We start from the raw sequence: 27,667 nt of genomic DNA on the forward strand, positions 1-27,667 counted from the left end.
AAAATGCTCTTTGTAGACACTAATAGCTATTGAATCAATAGGTAAACACCAATACTCAGTTGCATTTTGTTATGAATAGAATCCAACAAAAATTTGGGCAAGGGCTAAGCAGAGTCAGAGAGAGAGAGAGAGTAATGAACTAGCTTCTGCCAGCGGTTTCACCCACATAGTAGTAGTTTAGTAAATAGGTAATAGGTAGTTTTGTTCAGTCAATATGTTCAGTCATTACATGGGCTATGAAACACTAAAGAATTTTCAAATCTGTCCAGCAGTTCAAGAAAGCAAACTCTTCAGCTTTATAACATCAGTATAGATTCCTTATATCAATTTACAAAATCAATGTTTTAAAATGTGACTACAATAATGTACAGCGACATGTCTAGATCATTGTTGTGATTAGAAAAGGTATTGTGTTTCAGCTAAGTGTTACAAATAGCAACGCCTCCCTATCAGGTTACTATGACAGGCTCACTGATTCATAGAGGATGTTAAATCATCATATAATACTTATCTGGTATTTGTGTAATTCATACAAAACAAAGATTATTGAAATTTGATTTATTTTTGTGCAGAATTGAAACAATATGAATTTTGGAAATGCAATATACGTAACAAGCTGTTTTCCCGCAGTTGCACCCGTGTTCCATGGGAATTATTTCCTGTATTGGGACAAAATATATCCCATGTTACTAGGGAAAAGTGTAACTTTCCAACAGTGAGAGGTTTTCAAATCCGTTCAGTAGTTTTGGAGCCTTTAGGAGTACAAACAATAAAATTATTCTTCTTTATTTTATAAGTATAGATAATGAGTGATTAATGCTCAATCCTACGCCGTGTGAGAGGAGGCCTGTGCCCAGCAGTGGGACGATAGAAAGGTTGTTACAGTACAGATAAAGGTTAGGTACTGAGACACTTTTTCCTGCACCTATACAAATTAAAAGTAGCTGTATTATTGCGAAAATTAATTCATTTGTTTTAGCATGATCCTAAAAAGACATTTACATGTAATAAATTTAAGTTTGCATGTTTGTAAGTAAAATCATTAACACCCTGGTAAACTAGGTGAAAAACAATAATAAAACTTATTTACTTACAAAAAAGTTAATTACTTTATTCTATATTAAGTTGGTACTTTGTTTTTTATTGTTTCAATGTCAATGTTTTGCAATTTAATGGGTATTTGTTAGCTGTGTCTTGGAATATTCCAGATTTTTAAGTGCCTAATTTAAGTAAAAGTTGAACAAGACCAGTGTTGACGCAAAATTATCAGACTGAAAAAGAAAATGTAATTAATTTAGTTCATAAGTGAAATTAAATTGAGATAATCACAAATTAGCTTATGCTAGAAGAATTACACATTCTAAGCTGCAAATCGCATTTGTAGTGTCCAGGTTATCCTCCCATCTCGGTCAACCACTATTAATTTAAGTGTGTAAAATAATTCTACCTCAAAAAATTATACATAGACTTACTGCCTTTCCCAATATATTGTGTATCTGTTGTTTTGCGTGATACTTGTGAGTCACTAATGTGTAAAAATATCTGTTGATTTTCAACAGATATTTTTGGAACAACCATATAACTAGATTCTGTCCAGATCTACCAGCTATAAAGATTACGAGAAGTTGCATTTTACACCTGAGCTAGCTACACAAAAATTAGATTTACCTAACACAAGCATAAGTGAAAATAACAGCAATTAATTAATGTGTTTACTACTCAATTAGTGGGCATCTAGAAAAAGTTAAAACGCTCACATGAACCATTTTAATTAGTATGAATGTGTGTTAGAATACAATTAGGTACTTAATTTTTAATTAATTACATTTTGTTTTTAGTGCTTAACCGTTTTAATGGAGCATAATAAGAGCTTTTGTTACTAAATGTAGCATACAGACAACGGTAAGACTTGCTAATATGTATATGATTAGCGAGTCTGAAATTCATTGTTTTGTGAAAGAAATGGTCTACTGAAGAGCTAATGCTTTATGCCCAGTTCTTATAAAAAGGAATAATTTGTTCCTATCAATGGCACATGGTAGTTTTTCGGAACTAATTGTTGTAGGAATTTATGTGAAAGATTGCATTTCTATCAATTTATGTCAAAACAACATGAAAATTAATTTCAGTTATACCTAGTTTTGTTGCTTGTGGTTGATATAGTCATAATATTCATATTTAATGATAGTAAACAGGAAATTATGGTTTATTAGGTGATTTAAAATCAATAGTATGATGTCAAAACCTATCATGGGAATTTAATAAATTAAAAAAATACAAACATCCGATTTAAGAGCCTCCTCCTCCAATTGAAGACGTATCCTTAAATTACGTGAGATATTTTTGAGTATTTTTTAGGAGGACACTGAGGACTTTAGTCAGCACATCACACACATTTCTAGACCCAATCTCGACCCAAGATCTTCTTAAAATGATAAATCTTTAGGATATTATTCTCATAGGAGTTTCCGATATTTTTCTCATAGGAGTTACAACAAAAGACCTAAATATAACCACTTTTACATATATTCCGTGACCTTATTACTATTCACCGATTACATATCCACTCGCGTGTACCAGCAAAAGCAATACATTGTAAGAAACGGAAGTTTTCATTTCCCAACTTCCCAGATATTGTGTAGGCTGTCGTAACCACTTGTAGCCTGTCTAGTGTGTAGTTTTTCTTACATTTATGAAACAATAAATTAAATTAGCAAAAAATTATAATGTTCTGTCTGTAATGTAGGTATTGTTCCGCGATTCCAATCTCACGTAATATTCGAAGGTGGCTAACGCAGTAAAATTGTTATCATGCATATCATGACGTGGTCATGAAGCGCTGTTGAAATATTAACTTGTATTTATAAACTACGATGTTTTTGAAGGTGACACAATGATTTTAAGAACTTCAAAATAAGATTCTTCTCTTAAGACTTTTTTAGGCACTACCATAACATCATCAGCTGCCTAGCTTTTTCCCAAGTAGGTTGGGATCGGCTTCCAGTCTTACCGGATGCAGTTGCGTGCCATATTCACAAGGAGCGACTGCCTATCTGACCTCCTCAGAACAATAAACCTTGTTAAGACTGGTTGTCGGACTTACTGGCTTCTGACTACCCGTAACATACTGTAAAAATTAACGACATGCATGAGGTAACCAATGTGAGTGACTAATGGCCTACCAAGTCGACCTTCAATTGTTTGCCTGCACTCGTCACCCTACTTTCTTTCACTGTCTGTTGCCATAGCTATCGTGATAAATACAGTGGTAGCTTTACCGCCGTTCCCACAATCTACTTATCTGTTGATTTCATTACTAGAGATAGAATTTTGACTGCCGCATATGTAATTCTTAACTCTAGTCTGTTTACTAGGCACGGCAGAAGATTAGAATAATGGAGAAGGCCGTTAAAGGAAAAGTTACTGCCTTCTGAAGTAAAAGTAGTATTCGGAAGTCTCGAGAAGATTACTACAAAATGATAAGATAAAATCAGGCCCCACATATTTGAATAACAATAGCTGAGACCATTAGCTCTGTGACTTGCGAAAACAGAACCTCGTGGAGGAAAACGGATGATTTTTCTTCCCTTCACCTTGTTACTTTAAAGATACCGAATATATCCATCTATTGGGTCTATTGGGTGTAGCGACCCAAAAGATCCCGGTGACACAATCAAAATCAAGACTGGCATGTATCTAAAAAATATTTCACGACAATATCTTAGCTTGAATATATTGCTAGAACTGATCATACAAAAGAAAGCAGATCGAAGGCTGTAAACCTTAAATCTACATTAGATCACCCAAAGTTATCTCAACTTCAGAATAATGTCCTGTTGGTCGACCAAACGGTCAGTTGTCGGAATGTTCCAGATTAAAAATTGCAATCAAGAAAGCAGAGAAACTGCAGTGGTTCATTTGAAAGTGTGGTGGTACGATGGTATAATATGTCAGACTATGCCATTAAGGCCATACTGCACGCACCAATCGTACCATTGTTGCAACCTAGAGTCAAAGTAACCACTCTGTTATGAATGTCTGTGGGCGGTGTGTGGATGCCTTTACCATAAATAAAGACCGTAATGAGCCTTCAGTATTAATTAAAATCAAAACATTCGTTTTGATGGATCGAGTTTATGCGTGATTACAAGCTATCATTTTAGACCCGGTTATGGATACGCAATCGAAAGAAATTACAGCAATATACCAAGATATTAGGTACTTACTTGAATTGGTGTACACCTCAGTCTTCGCATAAAAACTTTAAGATCTTCAAAAGTATTTGATTCTAAAGCAAATAACACGTCAAGCAATGTAAATAAAGTTCATTTATTTTAGTAGGTGGTATTATGTACAAAATGTAGTGCAAAGACACCTTGAAATTAACATTTTTTATGTTTGTTAACTTTTAGTCTTACGAGTCTAGTAGCATCGGAGTACACAATGTTGTTATCGACATCGAACGCTAAACCGAACGCATCGTCCACTTCAAGAACTTTTTCTAAAGAAGTACTAGATTTCTTAATGGTGTAGATACCATCTTGAAGACATGCGTAAGCATTACCATTTTTATCAGTTGTTAAACTCCTCAACACTGGTGATTCTAGGTATAACACTGCGTCTTTAGTTCCTTTCTTTTGTGAGAACAGTCCAGTAGCATTAGAAAAGAAAATGTCATCTTGATTATCAATAACGAACTGATCCACTTTAGTGTCTTCCAAATCAACGAATCGTCTTCCCTGTCCGTCTTCTAGAATGTACAAGAATTGTGCCGGGAACACAGAGTAGTACAAAACATCTTTGAAGTATAGTGACCAAATGTTTGAGCCTTTCTCTCCTATAAGTTCAGCTTTGTTTTCGCCAAAATTGTATTTGTATATGCCATCACTGCCACCTATGTAAACATCGTGTGTTACTTGGTCGACGGTTTGGGCGAAACCATTGCTAATATCCTCGATATTGTGGAATTCCTTAGTGTTAAGGTTCAATCTTGCAGACTTGAAGAAGTCTTCATTTTCTTTGACGTTGTAGCTGAAATACAGATTGTTAGTGCTGTAGTCGACTGCCAAAAGGTAGGGTCGGTCCAATCCTTCTCTAAGTGTCTCAGCATCGTAGTAAACACCATTTATCGTCACCCCGGTACACTCATTTCCTTCTTTAACAACTCCAGCTTGGGTTGAGATGAGGCCGCACAAACACAGCAGGATTACGAGTTTCATTTCCGTTCTGAAATACAATTTAAGGTTTCATCATTCGATTTTCCAATTACATAATAAACATTGAGTCATACAATCGAAAGCCGAATTGCAATGAGTAATTAGTTTTATATTTTCCGTTTAATTATAGTTCTGACCTTGGTTGTTTAGTTAACACTGCAAATTGAGTTGGATCGTCGGAATTGAGAGCGGGTACAATGTCATGCTAAATTGCTTTATTGGATCATTCGTAGACGTGTGCTACTCTTCTCTCCTCTTACTTTAGGATTATGATCTTAAACTTGATATAGCCGATATTTCTCAGGAGTCGTTTACTATCGAATCTTTATTAACCGCTACTGCAATTGGATAACACCAGCTGCATATTATTTCACAATAAAAGCAATCGTAATGCAGTTAAGACCTGTATCTGTTTATTCTAAGGTCTATAAATAGTTATTCACGGTCAAAACTATGATAATATTTATTTATTTAATTGTAGTTATTGTTAGCACTTACCGCTTGTGACTGTGGCCAAATGATAAATGAATTGATAAATAACATTGACTGGATTATCATCACGCTATAATATGGAATTTTTTACGTCTATGGAGCTGTCAGATTTACTTTTTTTTGCATCATCATCATTAGCCTTTTTATCGTCCCACTGCTGGGCAATGGCGTCCTCTCACACACAGAAGGATTGAGTGTTAATCACTACTCTTGCTCAATACGGGTCTTTCAACTTGGAATAAGCATCCTAAACTATTCTTCTTTGTGAAAAAAAATACTAGAAGCTACTTACTATAGTACTGTGTATGTTGCTTGCTTATCTGGTTCATGCATCGGCTTCGGAAGTGGGTTACTAGTGGAAGTTATGCGGAGGTCAGAAAACTAGTTATAGTGTTATCAGTGAATAGGTTGAAAGGTAGTATAGATTTGATTGCGGTAATAACGTTTGTTGATGAAAAGTGGATCATCAGTTGATGCGAAAGCATGGTGAACATAATTTAAAAAAATACACGCTCGTTGTCATATTCAAAAATACTGTTGATGGTGCTGATAAACTGCTGTAGGTGGGTGGGTTTTGAAAAGAGCAGTAGAATCCACCGAAAATTTTTTCAAGCTTATATTACTCGATCGAAAAAATATATTTTAAACGTCTCCACAGATTCCCTGTTCTGTTATTGTTACTATCTTCATGACTGAGATGGTAGATCAGAGGTTATCGCAATTTTATTGAAACAAAATTTATTATTTGCCATTGAATTACCTAGACATACAAGGATAATTTGCTGGATATTGTTTGGACCCACAATATGGACTTTGTATCCCGGATGTGGTCTGTTACGGGTTATTGCTGTGACTTGGTTCCAATAAGGTTTAGAAACAGCAGTTTGAAACTATGAATCATCGTACTAACTATTCGAGACGGTTTTAGATTGGCTACAGTTGCCTGGATTAAGATCTAAAGCGTTTCGGAATAAACTGCCAAGTTGGGTCTATGGTTGAAACGGTACTGCTGAACTTGGGGTCAGAGCTTTGATTTCCGTATCTAGTAAAATTATTGGCGTTTTTCATCAAGATAAGATTCTTTGAGCCTGGATTTCTTCTTCGACCTTTTAATTTTTCTTAGGCAAAATAAATGAGTTATAAAGGGGTGCTTTAACAGTGGCAACAGGCTCATATTATCCATTGATGACTTTCGGCAGTCACATATAAGATGTTTGTCTCCACATGTATCACCCATTCGAATGTTGCCGGATGTGTCTAAAAATACACGAGTCTAAAAATGGTCGGATAGTCCATCCAAGAACTGTTTATTTTGGTGACATTACTCTTCTTCTTCCTTGTTAAAACGTAATATGTTGCTAAGTTGTGATGAATGTTACCAACAGGAATTAAAATTTTGGTAATTTTCTTATGTCCTTATGATCATCGACCCATTCTTCTTCAAGAACCTGTTCTCGGGCAGTCTATGCACGGATATTGATGACGTTGTTCAAGATAAATTGGCTTTTACAACAACCCTGTATTGGTTTTTGTTATATGGCCACATTTCCCTCTTTTATGAATGCTAGGTAAACCAGCTTCACTTTCTTCTAATTTAGAAAGTTAAATTCAAAAGAAACCGTCTAGTTTCTTCGGCATAAGTTTCGTGTCACTGTTTTGTTTTGGCTGTTTATTTATTCGGTTAGAAACTGTGATCATTTTCAGAAACAAAAAATGTATGGCAAAAATAGACTCATAGTTTTCAGTAAAGTTGTGAAAAATGAGTCATTACCGACATTCAACTTGAAATAATGTAGGCACCTGAGTAAATATAACTACAAGACATCACACGAAAGAATATGAAATTTCAGACTTTGCATAATTACGCAAAAAATATTTCTAGAAACGAAACGAAATAAAATAGTAAGTTTGTATTACATTAGGTCATCGATTTGATAGCATGGAATGTCGTGAGAACTTCGAATTGTGAAATTAAACAATTCCCATATCGAATTGCGTTGATATTCATTTTACTCATTTGGCTAATTACTTATTTGGTTATAATTATGCTAATACAAGGGAGTGGAAGTTTGATCAAGCGTCCAAAAGTGCTATATTTCACAACAGCCGTAGTTTACATAGACGATCTTGTACTCATACGATTGGAATGTACAATCTCACTTAGCAGCTTCCACTACGAAAATCAGTCTTTAAATTAGCATGTTATAGTCATAACAAGCTATTTCAATAACTAGACTAGACTTAGATGTTGAAAGGAAAAATATAGGAGTGTCCGAAACTACTGAATATTAAGAGTTCTTTCACTGTTGGTAAGCTACACTATCCTCGGGTGACATCTATCATCGGGCTTTATTTAATCCGGCAAAGGGAAGATCCCTCGGGATGCGGGTAAAACTGCGAGAAACATTTATTATCATGTAAAAATGCCCATGTGTTTTGAATTTTACTTGAATCTGTATCATTATAATGCTTCATGAAAGGGCCTTTTTTAGAGAAATCATAAAATGACCCGTCCCGTTGTGGGTGAGCAGCGTGGGACTGTCAGACTCTTACTGACTAAAACCATCATGTTCCTTATTAAGCCCTTTATGTACCAGGGCTGCGGTAACTCTTTCGAACAACCCCGCAGCCCTGGCCGGTTCATAAAAGGACCTGTTCTTGCTTATCTACTTATTATGTAATCTTCGAATGCAGTCCCTTCTTACCGTAATTGTAATGACGTAATGAAGTCTGCAGTATCATTATCAATTTATCTCCGCCCTGCCTCTTCCTTGACAACACGTATTTTTAATGAACTTGGTTTTAATTAAACTTTAATGTCTCATTGCGGTGCTATCTCTTAAATTATTCAGATTCATTTATGAGTACGGTTTCAATCAAGCTGGTGGTCAAAATATACGGAATATGATGACGTTTGTCAGTACGGAGAACTAGGTGTTTCCCGCCGATTCAACCGCTTTCCATTCAAACTACTTTCCATATCAGGATAAAATGTATCCTTTGATTCTCACAAATTACGTGGCTTTCTTTGGTATAAGAATTTTCAAAATTACTTCATTACCTCCAGAGCTTACCCCCTACGACGTCAGAAACTTAAACCTCCTTTTACCTGACTTCAAAAAAGGTAACCTTCCCTTTCTGCTTTAATCTTAAAATCTAAGAAGACTTATGGACTTACAATTTTGTAGACTTATGAACCCTTCCCAGTCAGCTATAATACGCAGCATAAATAAACGTAGCTTGTACAATGTGTCTTCCTACATCTATCTCTCTTCAATATATTGTACTGGTATGAGGACATATGCGTTGGAATTTGTCATTAACGTTAGCATTTCCTCACGACCAGACAGCTTCGGCCCACATTTTATTGCATTACTAGCTTCTGCCGGCAGTTTTACCCGCGTCCTGTTGGAACCACTCCGCTCACATGGATAAAAAGTAGCCTATAGTGCTCCTTGATAAATGGGCTATCTAACACTGAAATTTTTCGAAACGGTCCAGTAGTACCTGCAAAAAAACAATAACTCAGATTTATAATGCAATGGAGTTTTACGGAGACAAGGCGTTACATGATTTAACATAGTTACTTAACCAAGTACAGTCGACTCTCGAAACTCGAGGGACTCTTAAAATATTACGAATTATCGAGTTTTTGAAATATTAAATGGTTCTGTTATACCCTATTTTAATACTGCAACCCCATGTAGAGGGTGCTATGTCAGCAAATTATAATAATATAAATATACGTCGGATTCGCCCGCGCGGGCAGTCTGTTGTCATTCTCGACACATATCGGTACTATTTCCAATTACCAATTCGTTACTATTCCTATTTCTAGTTCTACTATTTCTAAGTGTCCAAATATCCTTAAATACTGTCAATTGTGGTGAAAAACCAATATAATCATTTTTGTGTGTAAAATTAGTTTTTTTTAAAAACCGTGTTCGAGGATCCCGTATAACATTTGGTGGCAGCGGTGGGATACCGAAAGTTCAATATATACACAGATATATCCCGAATACGTCTCCAAAGGACAAACCTTACAAATTAAAGTGCCAGTGCTACGTTTTCTTCAATAATCAAAGGCAATAATAAACAACGTTCACCCAAATATGCCTTCAACATCCTAGTGCGCGTGTGTATTGTGTGCTAGTGAATCCTGTGGAATATAAAATAAGTGCTGTGTGGAGTTGTTCCTGAGCCTTGATTATAATCAGGCCTCATCATCATGCTGTGGCAGATCTTCATTGTCGTGACAATACTACAGTGAGTGACGATATACTATATACACTTGTCTCGCATAGAACTCAGAGTCTTCCAATTCCCTAATTGACATCTTGATAATTAATAAATTCTTAACTTACTATCTGTTTTACATAATATTAAGTCGCTACACAAAATTGTAATCCTTGCAACAGCGAGTGATTGTTATTGTAATGCATACCAGACATCACTGATAAGCTCTGAATCTCGAGCCGGCGAACACGGTGTGGAAACAGCTCCTTGTACTATTATACTTGTACTTGTATTTTATAATCTTTTGTGTACTTTCTAGGCTTAACTTTAATATTTTAGCGTTATATTTCTATATTCAATTATTTCAAAATGTCTAAAGACGATTTAAAAGAAGAGGTTCCCAGTGGCTCTAGAGGTGCACAACTCCGTTCTGAAAAGGTTGAAGAAAAGGTCGAACTAAATGTCTTACTAAAGTTTATCAAACCATTCGATGGGTCCCGAGACAAATTAAACCCTTTTATATCCAATTGCCAAAGTGCTTATAATATAGCCAATAAAACTCAAAAACCAATTCTATTCAGATACATATTAAGTCAACTCATAGATAGGGCGGAGACAATATGTAGTATTAAAGAATTTGAATCTTTTGAACAGCTTGTAGAGTTCTTAAAACAACAGTTCGGAGAACGAAAACACTATGCACACTTACTCTCCGAACTCCAAGGTTGTAAACAAGGTCAAAATGAAACGGTTAATCAGTTCGCCCTTAAAATTGAAACCTGCTTAGCAAAGGAGATCATTCAAGTCTCGAACATTTTGTACCCAAAAATGAAAGTGCCGGCCAGAATAAAAAAATAGTAGATTCTTGTAGAGGATAATGCCCTGAAGATTTTTTACTATTACAAGAATTGTCTACAATTAACCCCTAGGCTGCTATTTGACTTTGAAAATCCCAAAAAATCCCACAATGTTTGGAGTATTACATTACGGCCCCAAACTGGAGAAGCCAGCCGCTGCCTTCAAACGACTCCTGCTTAACCTGGGAAGTCATCAAATGACCCCCCTCTCGCTGTGTGAAAGACTCTTACTGACTAAAACCCATGATGGGGAAACCAGGGCCGCGGTAATTCTTTCGAACAATCCCGCAGCCTCGGTAGGCCTTGTCCCCGCAAAAATATCGTACTATTCTTGTCGAGGATGCCCTGAAGATTTTTTACTATTATAAGGAACGTCTTCGGTTAACCCTCAGACTGCTATTTGAGTTTATCGTGAATAAAAATCTATACTTGAATGTTACAGCAAATAACGTCCAAAGTATTTTTTTAACTAATTGAACGTCTACCATATACCCCCCCCCCCTGCTACACCGAGGAGACTTACTGATTTAAACCCATCATGTTCCTTCTGATATTCTACCGGGGCCGCGGTAACTCTTTCGCACAATCTCGCAGCCCCGGCAGGTTCTGACCCTGGTGGGCCCCACTAGGGTTTGCTGACTGTCTGAGGAGGGCTTGGGTCAACGCTCGCCGCCGACACGGGCCTGTAGTCTCCAAGGCGGCGAAGGGACGATGAGCCTCTCTAAACTCACCGCACAGACCGACGTCTACGGTGGCAGGATTCTTCTCGACATCCGACCCGCGTGGTGTCTTCCACGTCCACCTCAGCGGCTGGGATGAGAGGCGCGAACTCTCAGTTAGGATTATCGCGGCCCTGGTTTCCCCATGATGGGTTTTAGTCAGTAAGAGTCTGACTTTCTCATGGCGAGAGGGGGGTCATTTGATGACTTCCCAGGTCGAATAGGAGTCGTTTGAAGGCAACGGCTGGCTTCTCCAGTTTGGGGCTGTAATGTAATGCTCCAAGCATTGTGGGATTTTTTGGTATTTTCAAAGTCAAATAGCAGCCTGGGGGTTAATTGTAGACAATTCTTGTAATAGTAAAAAATCTTCAGGGCATTATTCTCTACAAGAATCTACTATTTTTTTCTTCTGGCCGGCACTTTCAGTTTTGGGTACGAAATGAATGTTCTCCTTACTTACCGAAATACAAGTATCTATACCTACTAAGAAAAAGTCGGAAATAGCTGGACGCGTAGCAGCCATGGAAGATCTAGCTCTCCATACATTTATTATCGGCCTTCACCCACGACTATCACAAATAGTTAGATGTCGTGATCCCGACTCGCTCAATGCTGCAGTAAACTTCGCAGTCGCGGAAGAAAAGATACTGTCGAATGCGTTTATGAAAAAGCCAACATATTTTCCTAATACAGACAAATCTAAATTTGTTCCAAAACGAGAACAACCCCAATACTATCGTCCTCAGATGCCAAATCAATACCGCGTATCGGATACTTCAAAGAAAGTTCACACAAGTGACCTCGTGTGTCGTTACTGCAAAAACGTAGGTCATACTTTAGAAAATTGTCGCAAACGACAATATAATAACAATAGATTTGCTAATAATTTCCAACCGTCAACACCCGGTCGCCAGACAAATTTCAATAATGAAGGACAGCCCCGATCCGTGCATTTAGTCCAAGATAACGACGGCGGTTATGATACGGTAGACTCGACCGATTTAAACGAATAAGATTTCCCGAGAGGTATCGTTCGGGAAATTACCCTCACCGAATCAAAATCGATGCCATACCTTCTGGCTCATCTACTAAATCGAATCCTCTGAATCCTCTGAATCCTCTGAATCCTCTGAATCCTCTGAATCCTCTGAATCCTCTGAATCCTCTGAATCCTCTGAATCCTCTGAATCCTCTGAATCCTCTGAATCCTCTGAATCCTCCGAATCCATTGAATCTTATAAAAACAAATTCACTGTCTCCTCCGAGTCCTTCGAATCAAACAAAATCAATTATTAAAAATAAAACTCAACCCACTGAATCCAATATATTAAAAATAAAAACTTACGCTGAATCCGTCAAAACCACTCAAAATAAATCGTTATTAGGTTCAAAGAAAATTACTAATTCTTCAGTATCAAAAGTCCTAAGCCATTCAAATTCTACTAGTTCACGACCCACGATTGGGCAAACCACCTCTCCTACATCGCAGCACCTGGAAAATAAAAAAAATATTAAAATATATGAAGTAAATAATAATACTGAGAAAAGATACCTACCTCACGTCACTGTCCAAACTCCATTCGCAGATCATCCACTATCATTTCTAGTCGACTCCGGTTCATGTGTAAGTCTCCTAAAACTCGATTCTATGTCCAGAATCCCAAAACTAAGTAATGAGGTTATCACACTTAAAGGTATTGACCCCAACGACGCGGTAACGCCTACTATGGGAAGCCTTCAAATGCAACTATTTCCAAATTCTCCAAAACCTTGCACGCACGAATTTCATGTAGTAAAGAACATAAGTCTTAGCCATGATGGTATAATAGGAAATGACCTAATGCAAAAATTTAAATGCCAAATCGATTATTACAAGAACATACTACGTTTCGATGAAAACTCCATCACACTGCATTTCTCTGAACCTATATATAAAATACCACCTCGTACAGAAGCAGTCATTGAATGTACAGTTAGCAACCCTCTTATTAAAGAAGGCGTTATATTAGACCAACACTTATCTGATTCACTACTCATTGCAAATTGTATAGTCAAAGTAAAACCAAATAGACGAATCAATATCACAGTTGTTAATACATCCGAAGAAACAGTTGTACTCCATCCCAATCTAAATATTACCTTGCAAGCTCTAGACGAACAATCTATACCAGTTCTCACATCAGCAATTCCCTCTAACACTTATACTAGAACTAAAGAAGTCCTAAATCAATTAAGGACCTCCCATCTTAATGACGAAGAAAGGGATGCTCTACTACAAGTATGCTCACAATACTCTGACATTTTCCATCTCCCAAACGAACAATTAACATATACTACATCCACTGAACATAAAATTAGAACAAACTCCGATATACCTATCCAAACTAAATCATATCGTTTTCCCGAATGTCATAAAAAGGAAGTAGAAAACCAAATAAATAAAATGCTAGATCAAAAAATAATTATACCGTCAAACTCACCCTGGTCTTCGCCTATTTGGGTAGTCCCCAAAAAACTAGATGCTTCGGGGCAACGCAAATGGAGAGTCGTTATCGATTACAGAAAATTAAATGACATAACAATAGGGGAAACTTACCCCATTCCACAAATAACTGAAATACTAGATCAATTAGGCAAGAGTCAGTACTTTACAACATTAGACCTGGCTTCAGGATTTCATCAAATTCCTATTGCTGCTGAAGACGCACCCAAAACCGCATTTTCCGTACCCCAAGGACATTTTGAATTTACGAGAATGCCATTTGGCCTTAAAAATGCTCCTTCGACATTCCAAAAACTTATGAACACTTGCCTGTCTGGACTTCAAGGCTCTCGCTGCTTCGTGTATCTCGACGATATTGTCGTTTATTCCCCTGATTTAGCTAGTCACATTCAGAACTTATCCGCTGTATTCGAAAAACTTAGAACTTATAATCTTAAGCTTCAACCAGACAAATGCGAATTCTTATGCAAGGAGGTTGCATACCTAGGTCACTTAATAAATAACGATGGAGTGCAACCGAACCCCGAAAAAATAAAAGCTATCACTGAATTCCCAATACCGAAGTCCCCCAAAGACATAAAATCATTTCTGGGTCTTGTATCTTATTATAGACGATTTATTCCAGATTTTTCCAAACTCGCGAAACCCTTAACATCCCTTCTAAAAAAGGACGCATCTTTCAAATGGCATAACGAACAACAACTCGCTTTTGAAACATTACAAAACAAATTAACCACTTCACCGATATTAGCATATCCCGATTTTTCACAGCCCTTTCTATTAACATGTGACGCCTCTAACTTCGCCATATCCGCAATCCTTTCTCAGGGTCAGATCGGTAAGGATCGGCCTATTGCTTTTGCTTCCCGCACTCTTAACAAAGCTGAATGCAATTATAGCGTCACAGAAAAAGAATGTCTCGCTATTATTTTCGGCACGAAAGCCTTTCGACCATATCTCTATGGCCGTAAATTCACTATCGTAACAGACCACAAACCACTTCAATGGCTTTTTAACTGTAAAGACCCGGGATCTAGACTAGTTCGTTGGCGCCTAAAACTAGAGGAATTCGATTATAATATAATCCATAAGAAAGGAAAAATTAATACCAATGCTGACGCTCTGTCCCGATTCCCAATTAATCCAATAGATGTACCATCTCCCGACTCTTTACCTACAAGCCCTAATGATTTAATCGATAACCCTTTGGAAGACCCCCTCTTAGATCTACCCCCTTATATACCGTTCACATTCGATGATAATGAATTATTAAACAACGACACTAATCGTAAACAGGATACTATTCCCGAGTCTGATACTGCTCATGACGCTATCCCTACTCATACCGAAGACAGTTTACCAGAACTTATAGACCTAGGACCACTTGACCTTAGCCCACAGAGTATTGATATAAACCCCAATTTTGATAACATCGAAATACCTTCGCCAACAGAATCTAACACTAAATCAGAAGCAAACGACGAAGACTATTCCAAATTTTTGAAATCAATATCGCGTAAAGAATTTAAAACAAATACCATTATAACTGAACATAACGAAAACTTACTCAAATGCCCTTATAAAACTATATTAATACCCACTTCAATCGACTTAGACGAATCAAACCCGTACATCTCTGAAATACTCTCTAGTGATAAAGACAAAGACGAAATTCTTAACGCTGAAAAAGAGCTCCATTCCTTCCTGAAAATAAACTTAGAAAATAAAGATATTTACCTAATTTTTACTAAAGTTCACCATTTCGACGAATCATCTTATCCTGATATATACAACACCCTGAAACGAGCGAGAAATGACATCATACTAGACTCATCGATCACAGATATAGCTACCTCTGACTTCAAAAACCCTTTCGACCGACATTCCTACACTAAAATCTACAATATTTTGACTTACCTGTTTCACGACACTCCAATCCGCATACACGTTTACGTAAATAAAATAATTTATCCTACATTGAGTGAAATACCCAAAATACTAAGGGAAAACCACGATATTCCAATCGCCGGGCACTTAGGCTCATCACGAATGTATTCTAGGATTAAAGAACAATTTTATTGGAAGGGAATGAGAAGTGACATAGAAAACTATATCAAGAAATGCAAATCCTGTCAAGAAAATAAAGCCCTTAGGAAACTTAATCGCGCCCCTATGGAAATAACCACTACTTCCACTGCACCATTTCAAAGAATAGCATTAGACATAGTAGGACCCCTACCTGAATCTGGTACAGCAAAGCTGAAATATATACTCACCATACAGGATGATTTATCAAAATATTCTGTCGCTTATCCGCTACGCAGCACAACAGCTGAAGAATCAGCTGATTGTTTAATCCATTTCGTCTCTCTCTTCGGTATTCCTAAATCAATACTTACCGATCAAGGTACTAATTTTACCTCTGACCTTTTTAAAACCACTTGCCAATTCTTAAAGATAAAACTACTCTGGGCATCACCCTATCATCCACAAACGCAAGGAGCTCTCGAACGCAGCCACTCTACACTTAAAGAGTACTTAAAATCATTCATTAATAATAATCAAGACAATTGGCCTACCTACGTATATACCGCTATGCTTACCTACAATACGACAATTCATTCCACCACGAAATTTACACCTTACGAATTAGTCTTTGGCCATAAACCATTCATTCCAAACTCGATATACGAAACTACACCTAATACAACATATTCGGATTACATAAGAATGTTACAACACAAATTCAAATTTACTAGAGAAAAGGCAGTAGAAAATATTCTAAAATCTAAGGAACATTCAAAAGCTTACTACGACAATCACACTAAACCGCCGCCCAATTACAAGGTTGGCGACCTAGTTTATCTTAAGAATCATTTACGACTAAGGAAAGCCTTATCTCCCATTTGGAAAGGACCATATAAAATCATATCGGTTCATAATAATAACACTGTCACTCTTCTTATAAATCGACGTCATGTGACACACCATTTCGATGAAATAAAACCTGCTGAAGTTTCATCCGATGAGCAACACTAATTCATATTTCATTCTATCTTTCAGCATTCCAATCGATGCACGATCGGACTTTGTCAAGCCTTATCCTTCAAACGCTGGTATCTACTTCGATAGCCTGGGAAAACTTAAAATAATTAAGAGTAATTTAAACGTAATTAGTTATGTAGATATATCTTTCATAAAACCTCATCTTACTAATTTGAATGAAATCATAGGTACATTAAGGTTTAACTGTCAAAAATTTAACTTAACTTCTTGTGAAAACACGCTATCTCCTTTAACAGCTCGTTTTACAGACGTTCAACGAGAATATGATTCTATTTATCATCTTATTTCAAAGCGATACAAACGTAATGCATGGTTTGGCGGTATAGGTACAGTATTTAAGCACGTTTTCGGCACGCTTGATGAAGACGACGCTCTTAAATACGATTCTGCTATAGAATCTATACAAAATAATCAAAAGAAAATGGCAACATTAATAAAAGAAAATATCTTAGTTACTACTTCTACCTTAGAGTCCTATAAAAATATTATAAACAAATTAAAAACCAATCAAGAAATCATTAATGAATCATTAATATCATTCCTTAAACAAATAACAAATATCACAGAAATTACAAACAATTTAATCATAGAAACAAAAGTCCATTCCATACTTACCAACCTTGAAAGCTCTTTGCTTACATTATCGTTTCAACTCGAAGACTTGATAAACGCAATTATACTCAGTAGTCAAAACATCCTACATCCTAACATTGTAACGCCTGCCCAACTATACCGTGAACTCGCCGATAACGATAGGCACCTACCACGGGACACTGGGATTCCTATATCATTAAGCCTAGATAATATTCATTTAATTTTAAGTATATCTAATGTTGCATGTTATTATTTTAAGAATAAACTTGTATTTGTTTTGCAAGTGCCCCTCGTTACCAATGAGGAATTCAATTTATATCATACTTTGGCTCTGCCTACTCCTCATAGAGTGGATAACCCAAATAGTTATAGTTTAATCTCTCCTACTATAGTTCGGCCATTCAGAGAATGCGTTCCTGACACGTCGCGATTGAACTGACGACGTAACTTTGCAATGGCGTTGCAGTTACGATAAAAATATTTTTGCTGGTTGTTTACCGTTTTAACAATTGAGGAGCATTAAAACAACATTATTATATCAATAATCAATGAATGTAGTTACGTCGTCAGTTCAATCGCGACGTGTCAGGAACGCATTCTCTGAATGGCCGAACTATAGTTCGTATATTGCTATTTCTAATAGTAAACAATTATATTGTAATTTAGATAGTTTACGTAAGTGTAAGACCATATACTCTGAGTTCTTTTTATGCGAAGTACCGGTAATCTCGACGACAAGTGATAACCCGATATGCGAAAGTGAACTATTAACGAAAACTGTTAATGCTATTCCTAAACGGTGTGTTACCAAAACCATATTCGGCGAGCTAGACATTTGGCAACCACTAATAAACAATCGGTGGATTTTCGTGCAGTCTCGTCCGAATAAAGTGTCTATCGAGTGTGGTGTTTCAGAAATGCGTGAGATTATAGTGTCCGGTACGGGTATTTTAGATACCCCAAAACAGTGCACAATCTATACAAAAAGTGTAAGACTGATAACTTCAGATGACTCTTATAATATAAGTATACCTAGCCCTATACTAGATTTTAATATTATCAATGACTCATGTTGTCAAATCAATTATAACTCGATTAATAATAATACGTCCCCTATTCTTTTCCAAAATATCGATTTAGACGATTTAACATCTAATGTAAACAAACATAAAGAAATATTCGCGGAATTAGATAAGATCATAGATGACAAACCATTTATTATTAAATACGGGACGCATTATTCAATACTTACCTTTATAATTTTGTTAATTGTAATTTCTTTTATAATATACATCTTAATTAAAATTATATTAAAATATAAGAATGCATTTGTTATCAATAGAAACAATGTAAACATTGATAACGATACTCACGTCGAGAACGACAACGCTTCGCTGCATTCTATCGCTTCTATCCCATTACCGCGACTTAGGGAAGTAATATAACCTTTCCGAATTTCGGTAATTAACCCCAAATTTCGGTCTTATGCGGGGGGTTGTTATACCCTATTTTAATACTGCAACCCCATGTAGAGGGTGCTATGTCAGCAAATTATAATAATATAAATATACGTCGGATTCGCCCGCGCGGGCAGTCTGTTGTCATTCTCGACACATATCGGTACTATTTCCAATTACCAATTCGTTACTATTCCTATTTCTAGTTCTACTATTTCTAAGTGTCCAAATATCCTTAAATACTGTCAATTGTGGTGAAAAACCAATATAATCATTTTTGTGTGTAAAATTAGTTTTTTTTAAAAACCGTGTTCGAGGATCCCGTATAACAGTTCGAAATTTGTGAGAGAAAATAAATAAAATTTCGAATTATTAAGTGTTGATCAATTATTATTTGTTAAACTTTTGATATTGTTATAAAATCTGCTATTTTATAACAATATCAAAAGTTTAAAGACACATTTGTGTGCATATATGTATACATAATGTGAATTAATTAATCTTTCGAAACAGCTCCGTCATACTGCTTCAAAACAGATTGCTGCTCCTCAGACTGCTCTCTGATTCTGACTTACAATCTTTCCGCCTCTTTCTCTCTGCAACTTTGAATTCTCGAGTGTTGGACGACTAAGAATTCGAATTAACACGTCCTTTTTGTTACAGATATAGCAATGCTTTTTTCGTTCGAATTATCAAGTGCATAAAAATGTATTGATTTAGTTCGAAATATAAAGAGATTTTGTAGGGAACTCGTGATAACTTTGAATTAACGATAGGTTCGAAATATCGCAGGTTTGAATTAACAAGAGTCGACTGTACTACTTTTTGTAGTTAAAAGTACTTAGTGTTGGAACAAAATGGAAAGTGCGTTCACAACAGGTGCACTTAAGTTTCGGATGGATGGGAACTTTTTCTTTGTTGTTAAGTGCATCCTGTCTATGTATTTGCATGAAAAGTTATTTATGTGCGTGAGTTTCTATTAAGGCTGCTTTTAAATACAGCAAAAGTTATATCTTTCACTTGTCAGTTACATAAGATCAGTTTAAAAGAATAGTTCCAAATGATACATTCCTTATTTGCTTACAAAAACATGTCTTCTTTCCATTATAATCGGAATCCATTCAAATTCTTTAAATGCCATGTCTGATCATATGACGTATTAAACCAGTAGCCACAAATATTTGTCACGATTTATGCAATAACATCATCATTACCTCATGTTCCGGTTTTGGCACCAATCAACAATGCCGCTGGACCTTGACGGTTGAGCCAAATTGGAAAAAAGTAACTTATGTAAGTATGCTAAATGGCCAATATAAAATCAGGTATTTGATGCCTATTTTAGTATAGTCAATAACCTTTGTGGAAGCAAGAATGTGGTAAAGAATATAAAACCCAATTGGGTATCTGAAGATTTGGATTGACTTGGAGCAGATGATACACTTATTCGTAATCTTGTTACTGATGATGGATTAGAAAATAATGATTGTAACAGCTCTATTAAATCAACGGGCACTGAACCGGGTTCCAAGCAATTTGTGACGAGGGTTTACAGTTGTCTTGCAGTTACAGCTCTCGCAAAACTGGATAGCAGTCTGCAACTAAATTCCGACCAGTAATTACGTGGATGTCGCTATACCCCTCGAGATCGGTAAAGATATTTGGACAAGAATGTGTTTTATTATTCTCTTAATGGGCAGGTCGGCAGTAAAGTAATTTGATGATAGGTGGGAAAACCTAGCTTCCCTTGAAACGGTGCCACCCCGCGTCCCGTCATAACAGTTCCGCACACTTGGATAATGATAGCCCGACGCCCGTAGTCATAATCAATGGGGCTAACACAGAGAAAATTTTCAAAACGAATCAGTACCTACAAACAAACAGACTTTTTAGATTTATAATATCAATCAGTATAGATAAGTAAAGCATTTCGGAAGTCACGATGCGCTTATACCCACATAAATCATGTTTACCGTTCTTATTTACACGAATCATGTTCTCAGGCATTGTTAATTTTGACCCTGAGAGAATTTTGACGATAACATGTGAACTGACAATGGGCACTCGTTTGTTTTGATTGGCGGCATTATTATAATAGGTATTTAATATTTAATAATCAGTAGGCATTATGGTAATCATCCTTTTTCATATTCGATCAAGAATCCAAATTGATCGCACCTTCACGCATCTCTCGACAAAAAGTTTGGCGATGACTATAGAAGGGTTATATGAACTGTAATCTGCTAGGTTGCAATTCAAAGTAGTTCGTTCGATATTCAATCCGTACGTGCCTAACGAAAGTTTAAAATCTTTCATTTGCATAGTTGATTAGAATAGTTAGCACGTATTGTAATGCTACAAATATGCAATCGTTTGATTGTACGTTCTAGGCTAGATTTATTCCTTTGTAAAAGATAAGATAACATTTCTTTTCATAGAATTAAGATATTTTTTATAGCCTATAAGTATTAACTGTTTCTAGCGGTTTCACACACATCCCGAGAGAACCATTTTGCCGGTTAGAACCCTGTATGTGTTGTGTCCTTTCTCAGGCTTTATCTGTGAATTTTTCATTTAAATTGGTTCAGTAGCTTTGTCGTGAAAAGCAGACACAGACTGACTTTCGTATGTATAAGTAAAGATTTAAGATTATCTGGACCAATCAGAAATGTAGATAAAGTAGTTATTTATCCAGTATTCCGTATTAGGTATTGTGTTTATTCTCAACACTCGTGAAGTATAATGCTCTGAAAGCAATCGTATCGAAAACCAGACGTATATAAATAACATTGAAGACTGCAACGGATGTACACAATCAGATCCTTGTAGCTGTGAACGGGGAACTAAATAGCAGGTGTATTGTAAGGCAGGCCATGACAATGATGGTCCAAAATCTTTGCAGGTTGAATATGTTGAAGCTAATGTGAATGTGATATTGTAAATGTTGAAAGGAATGGAGTAAGTAAACAACTTGCGCCAACCCCAAATGATCTGGGAACAGGGCAGGAAGAACTGTCCCTGAAGAAGTCCTGTGTTTTGTACGGATAACTGTTAAAATATGTAACAACAGTGGCTTACAAGCTAGAGTAAGGGTAGAGTTTCAGGGTGCGTTATTTGAGAAAAGAATCTGCTAAAATGCTTTATCGCCGAAAAAACCTCGTTGAGCACCCAAAACATGTCTGAATAAAATTAATCCGGATAAGTCCATCATTACAAAATCATATAAGTATGAAGGATGTATACAATCAGATTTCAACGTGCGTGGTCGGGCACCGTAACTGCCCAATAAAAGTAATGATCCTAATTATGCCGATTACGCCACAGCTGCATAACTGTGTAGCCTCGTATGTAAGGCATGCATATATTACGTTACACCAGATTTGGACATATCTTTCATGCATTTAGGTTCAATCGCGCGAAAAACTGCAGAATGTTGCGGTTCAGTTGATAAGATAATTACGTATAGACTGTTCGATCAGAATAATATTGAGCGATTTATAGAAGAGTATAAGCTTAGTCCGAGTATTTTAGTGGACCATAGGAATGGACCTGTGCTCTGAATTTAACAAAACGCCATTGAGCTGAGCGAGAAGTTTAGAAGAATTTGTCACATGGGAAATAATTCTTACTACCCATATTCTGGAGCAAAAACTCTGTCAAATGGAATTGAAATGCGTTGCGAATGTCATTTGAATTGCGCGTGGCTTGGGCCCCATTACACAATTACTCGCTTGAGTCGTATGAGACTCAAGAGTTATGTTTTGTTACACATATCTGTCTATTATTTACAGGTAGCATTGCCAAATTGTGTTGCGTTTCTTCATTTCTTGCAAGTTTTTAGAGATTTACATTAATCTACATTACTGTCTGTATTTTTTCCTCTTCAAGCTGATTTTTCAAAGTCAGCTTATCTTTTTTCTTTAAAGTAGTCAATAATCTATTCAGAGTTATTAAAACGATAACTTTGAGCATTTTTGACTCTAGCCGTACCTGTGTCGAGACAAGCAAAATGTTTGCATAATGTCAACAGCAAAATGAAATGGAATGCTCACAAAGTGTCCGCCTGGAAGTGGTTCAGTCCTCATAAAACAATGGGAGTCGGTGTAATGAACCCCATTACACAGATTACGTGCCATACGAGAATAATGGTTATGTTACAATAACACATACATTTACTTCCTCATATTTCGTAATATGTGGTTCGGATTCTATGGGACATTCTATGTTGTTGCGATTGGATGATGAATCATTTGCGTGTTTGTCAACTGTTTTCGAATCGACTTTTGTTTTCTTTGCTCGTAATTTAGATTTGAGTTAGTTTCAATTCGAAATCCATCTCTAAACATTGTGTTTATGTGTAATTTTATTTTGCCTTTCGGTGTTTACTTGTCTAGTCAGTTATAATTTAAAATTAATGGGTTCACATTGGTAACCTCCTCACCATCTATTTAATTCTCATTGATAGCAGTACTATATACGCTATATAAATCACATGTTTTCTCTATTATAACAATAACATTGGCCACGGCATACCAGATACACAGAGTTTATTGAGCTTGAAACTCAGCCTGGCAGACTGGCATGTTGTAACTACGGCCTTCGATTATTTTGCACAACTGAATCATACTGCTGTTAATTTTGTACCATTATTGTTTCCGACGCCATTTTCGGCGTTGTTTTGCTCTAGTTTTGGATTTTATGAGCTATTTTGAAATTAATTGGTTTGAAGTTGCTATGTGGAATTTTTATTAGAGATTACTTTGCCATCGTTGGATGTATAAAGCGCTGTTGAATTTGCAGCTTTCTTGGCTTTATAATATTAAGTAACTTATTTTAATTTTTGTAAATGTGAAGGTAATTCTAGTCTGTCGGACTTTCACGCCAAAACCTATCTTCCAGCAATTTTTACTGAAGGCTGAAAAAGGAAATAGGCTTTTTAACCCAGATGAGAGAATTGGTGCTCCCGTGACGTGGATAGAACTACTGGTAACAGCCAGATTTCTTCTATCTTCAATTGTGTTTTCTCAGTCTTCCAAACTAGCCTTCCATCAGAATGCTCCTCAGTTTAAATGTATTGTTGTTAGTTAGTCATCATTTAGCAATCCCGGGCAGCACAGGCGATGTATCGCGTAATACTATGACATCATCCGAGAGTGATAAACCTATTGAAACATTGACGCGGCTATCAGCAAAATACATGGAGGGAACTGGCTTGTGGATTATCGTATCATTTATTATGGAAAAGGGAGCTTGTAAAAAAAGCTAGTGTTGAGAGTTCCATTCTCGTTGTTGGTAGATGGAGTATCTATCTACTATTTCTACCAATTACAGCTTTTAAGAATTCAAGGGATATAGAAGTAGTCTGAAAGCAGTAACCAAATCTAAACTGATAAAATTCATAACCTTTTTGTTGTATATTTTTAACGTTACTGGACATTATTACGAGAAATATACTGCTAAAACAATTTAAAATCCGTCTAGACATAACTACATACACTGTAGAGGTATTTCATAACCCCTCTTTGCTCCGCTCCGCTGGCTGCGGACGTGAAAAAATTATATTATCACGATGCCCATCTTCCGACTTATGCAAAACGAATGCAATTTCACAACTAATTGTGAGGTCAAATACCAGTGGTTTAGTGACCTCAGCCCAAGGATTCTTACGTTTAATTAGACCTATATTGAGGCAGGCACGTGGCACCTATGTGGAGAATTGAGCATCTCAGGAATTTACCACAAGAAATCATTTGACGAGTTTCAATAAAAGTACCTAAGTAAGCCCTAGAAAATAACTTTCATAAGTGTAAAAAAATTGATTCTAAACAGCTCCATAAGTAAAAAAAAAAACAATTTTTGCTTGATCATCATCATCTTCCAAACCTTTTCCCAACTACAGTGCGGTCGGCTTCAAATTTTTGCTTGATATTGATAATTATATTACCGATTCCATATTTTCCCCTGCGAACTCCAAAAAAGTCATAAACGAAAAAGGTCATAAGCGCAAATATACGATGACGTAAAACAATTGCGGTATTGTTCAGTAATTTTTCACGTTCACGTCAGTTTCAGTCTGGGTTACTTGAGGTCGAATGCGAAAAGGATCGAAATATTAAAACAAAGATTCATGATCGAATGCCTCTGATTTACTAAAGAAGGAACAGGTAAAAATGAGGTAAAAATCAGAATTCGGTCAAATTCAATGCATCTGTGAGGCTTCTTTGGTATTATCTGATCTTCTCATCGAGCAAGCTACAGGTTTAATCATCTAACAAGTCCTAGTGTCAGAGAGAGTTTTCTCAAATCTGCCTGACGACCTCTTACATGGAATTGTCATCGGGCTGCTTTGTGATAGTTTCTGAAACCCACAAAGCTATTTCGGCCCCACCAAGGAATAAAACCTTAGGCCTCGTGCATGGTCTATTGTTTGTTTTCAAAGTCCTTTTTGACAAAGGACTTCCTATGAATCATAAAAGTCAAAGAACGCAGAATAAAATCTCTTTAAAAATAACAATAATAAAAGACCCAGTTCTGCTATCAGTTATCAAGCGTTTTGATACAAAGATAAAGTTTTTATCACCACAAGCGTAGCGTGGTTAGACACTATAAATACAAAGTAGGAACTGCCATAGTTATTTAGTAATGAAAAATATGGATTTGTTATTTTTGCTGAATATAAATCGCACGAAAAGTCGTGGTGGCCTAGTGGGCAAAGAACCAACCTCTCGAGTATGAGGGCGCGGGTTCGATTCCAGGTCAGGCAAGTACCAATGCAACTTTTCTAAGTTTGTATGTACTTTCTAAGTATATCTTAGACACCAATGACTGTGTTTCGGATGGCACGTTAAACTGTAGGTCCCGGCTGTCATTGAACATCCTTGACAGTCGTTACGGGTAGTCAGAAGCCAGTAAGTCTGACACCAGTCTTACTAAGGGGTATCGGGTTGCCCGGGTAACTGGGTTGAGGAGGTCAGATAGGCAGTCGCTTCTTGTAAAGCACTGGTGCTCAGCTGAAACCGGTTAGACTCTAAGCCGACCCCAACATAGTTGGGAAAAGGCTCGGAGGATGATGATGATAAATCGCACGAAAAGTTCGCGTTTGCGACATCAATCATTCTGACGGATGGGATCCTAATTTTATAGTTATAGTTGTGATGCTTTTTTTATTGGTCTTGACGTCATAGGGAGTTTGAGATATTATTCCTTCATGTTATCATACTGTATTTCTTCTTATATCTTATTCATCATCTGCCTTGCCTTTTCCCAACTTGAGTATCCTATATTTACTCTTTGTTTTGTTACGTTTTAAACTTTCTCATGCACTTGTGAATATCTCTAGATATGGTTGGTGACAAAGCAATGATTGCTTTCCCAGGAAAGTGCAAGAAAATTCCCAAGCGTTATTTTACGATTAACAAGTGCCTAAAACCTAACAATAATTAAGTATTGCATGAGGGGATCAAATAGCTATTTAGTTTATGTCCTACTTTTGTTTGTCGCCTGCATCGTCCTCTATTGAGAAATTCTTCAAGAATGATGTCATTATATTACTTGTATGTACTTTTATGTTCCGGTAAGGTTACTCTTGCTGTTCAGACGAAGAAATTATAGGGCATGATCTTACTCTCATTATCTCTAATCCAAGGTTCTTCTAGCAAGGTAGTTACGAATTCAATGATAACCAAGAATTTTATTACAAATCTATCGGTTTGATCTTCCAAGAATCATAGTTTCAAGTGACTATCAAAATACAACATGCAGTTAAGTTAATGTTGTTGTTTCAAAATGACCCAGTTGATAATATGAAACTCTACCACCTCGACGTGCTATTTTGATAAACGCCGCTGTAAAGATACGGCGTTTATTTAAAATTCAGTGTTAAATTGATAAAATGCTGCATCATTGTTATTTCTGCTGTCAGTTACAAAAAATACTTGTGAACGCTTCTTTTTCCTCCTATATCCTCATCTGTGGCTAGGTATGCAACCTTTTTAGTTTCACTTTTTTGGCTGGACTTTATTGTTGTAAAGATCTTTCAAGTTTTGCTTCCCTGGCACTTTAATCAAAAGAATCCGTCTACCAGCTCCTGTATTGCAAGACCAATCATTAGAGAATCCTGTAGAATTTCTTTTGGGATTTTTACCAGGGTTTCTAAAAAGCGTTTAGTCAGTTTTGGAAGGGTAGTGATACTCTTCTTATACATATGCGATCTCCTTCATTCATCAACTTGAATGCTTTGTCTTAATACTGACACCTTACATGAAACAAAGTAGAAATTAATAGAATATTCGACACCTCGACTGGAAACAGCTAATTAGTTGTTGTAATCATGTAGAACACCTAATTGGATTGCATGGCTAATGCGCAGTCGAGTATCATAACTTGTGACGACTGGTTAACGACTGTCTAGCTACTATTTTAACAGCTGGTTAAAGTTTAACATATTCATTTTGAAGCCTGATGGGAACCCTTAAATGTCCCTAATGTCTTCTGCTATTTATACGATTTAGAAGACAAAAATTAATTT

General features: G+C 36.5%; 3 protein-coding genes across 3 annotated transcripts in view; 2 read left to right on the forward strand and 1 right to left on the reverse strand.

Annotated features, from left to right (window-relative positions):
* The window catches only part of LOC124639381 (TBC1 domain family member whacked), a 38,762-nt gene that overhangs the window by 808 nt on the left and 10,287 nt on the right, over nucleotides 1-27,667 (forward strand). The gene's annotated exons all lie outside the window — the stretch shown is intronic.
* Nucleotides 4,314-5,797, reverse strand: LOC124639383 (ommochrome-binding protein-like). The gene is made up of 2 exons (XM_047176716.1): nucleotides 5,715-5,797; nucleotides 4,314-5,226 (listed from the first exon to the last, which is right to left on the reverse strand). The coding sequence occupies exon 2, from the start codon at nucleotides 5,217-5,219 to the stop codon at nucleotides 4,383-4,385; it is 837 nt and encodes a 278-aa protein (XP_047032672.1). The 5' UTR covers nucleotides 5,220-5,226; nucleotides 5,715-5,797; the 3' UTR covers nucleotides 4,314-4,382.
* Nucleotides 9,379-19,446, forward strand: LOC124639380. Its single transcript, XM_047176713.1, has 3 exons — nucleotides 9,379-9,974; nucleotides 17,087-18,071; nucleotides 18,301-19,446. The coding sequence occupies exons 1-3, from the start codon at nucleotides 9,937-9,939 to the stop codon at nucleotides 19,126-19,128; spliced, it is 1,851 nt and encodes a 616-aa protein (XP_047032669.1). The 5' UTR covers nucleotides 9,379-9,936; the 3' UTR covers nucleotides 19,129-19,446.

The sequence above is a fragment of the Helicoverpa zea genome, chromosome 19, assembly GCF_022581195.2.
Source record: "Helicoverpa zea isolate HzStark_Cry1AcR chromosome 19, ilHelZeax1.1, whole genome shotgun sequence".
Classification (NCBI taxonomy): domain Eukaryota; kingdom Metazoa; phylum Arthropoda; class Insecta; order Lepidoptera; family Noctuidae; genus Helicoverpa; species Helicoverpa zea.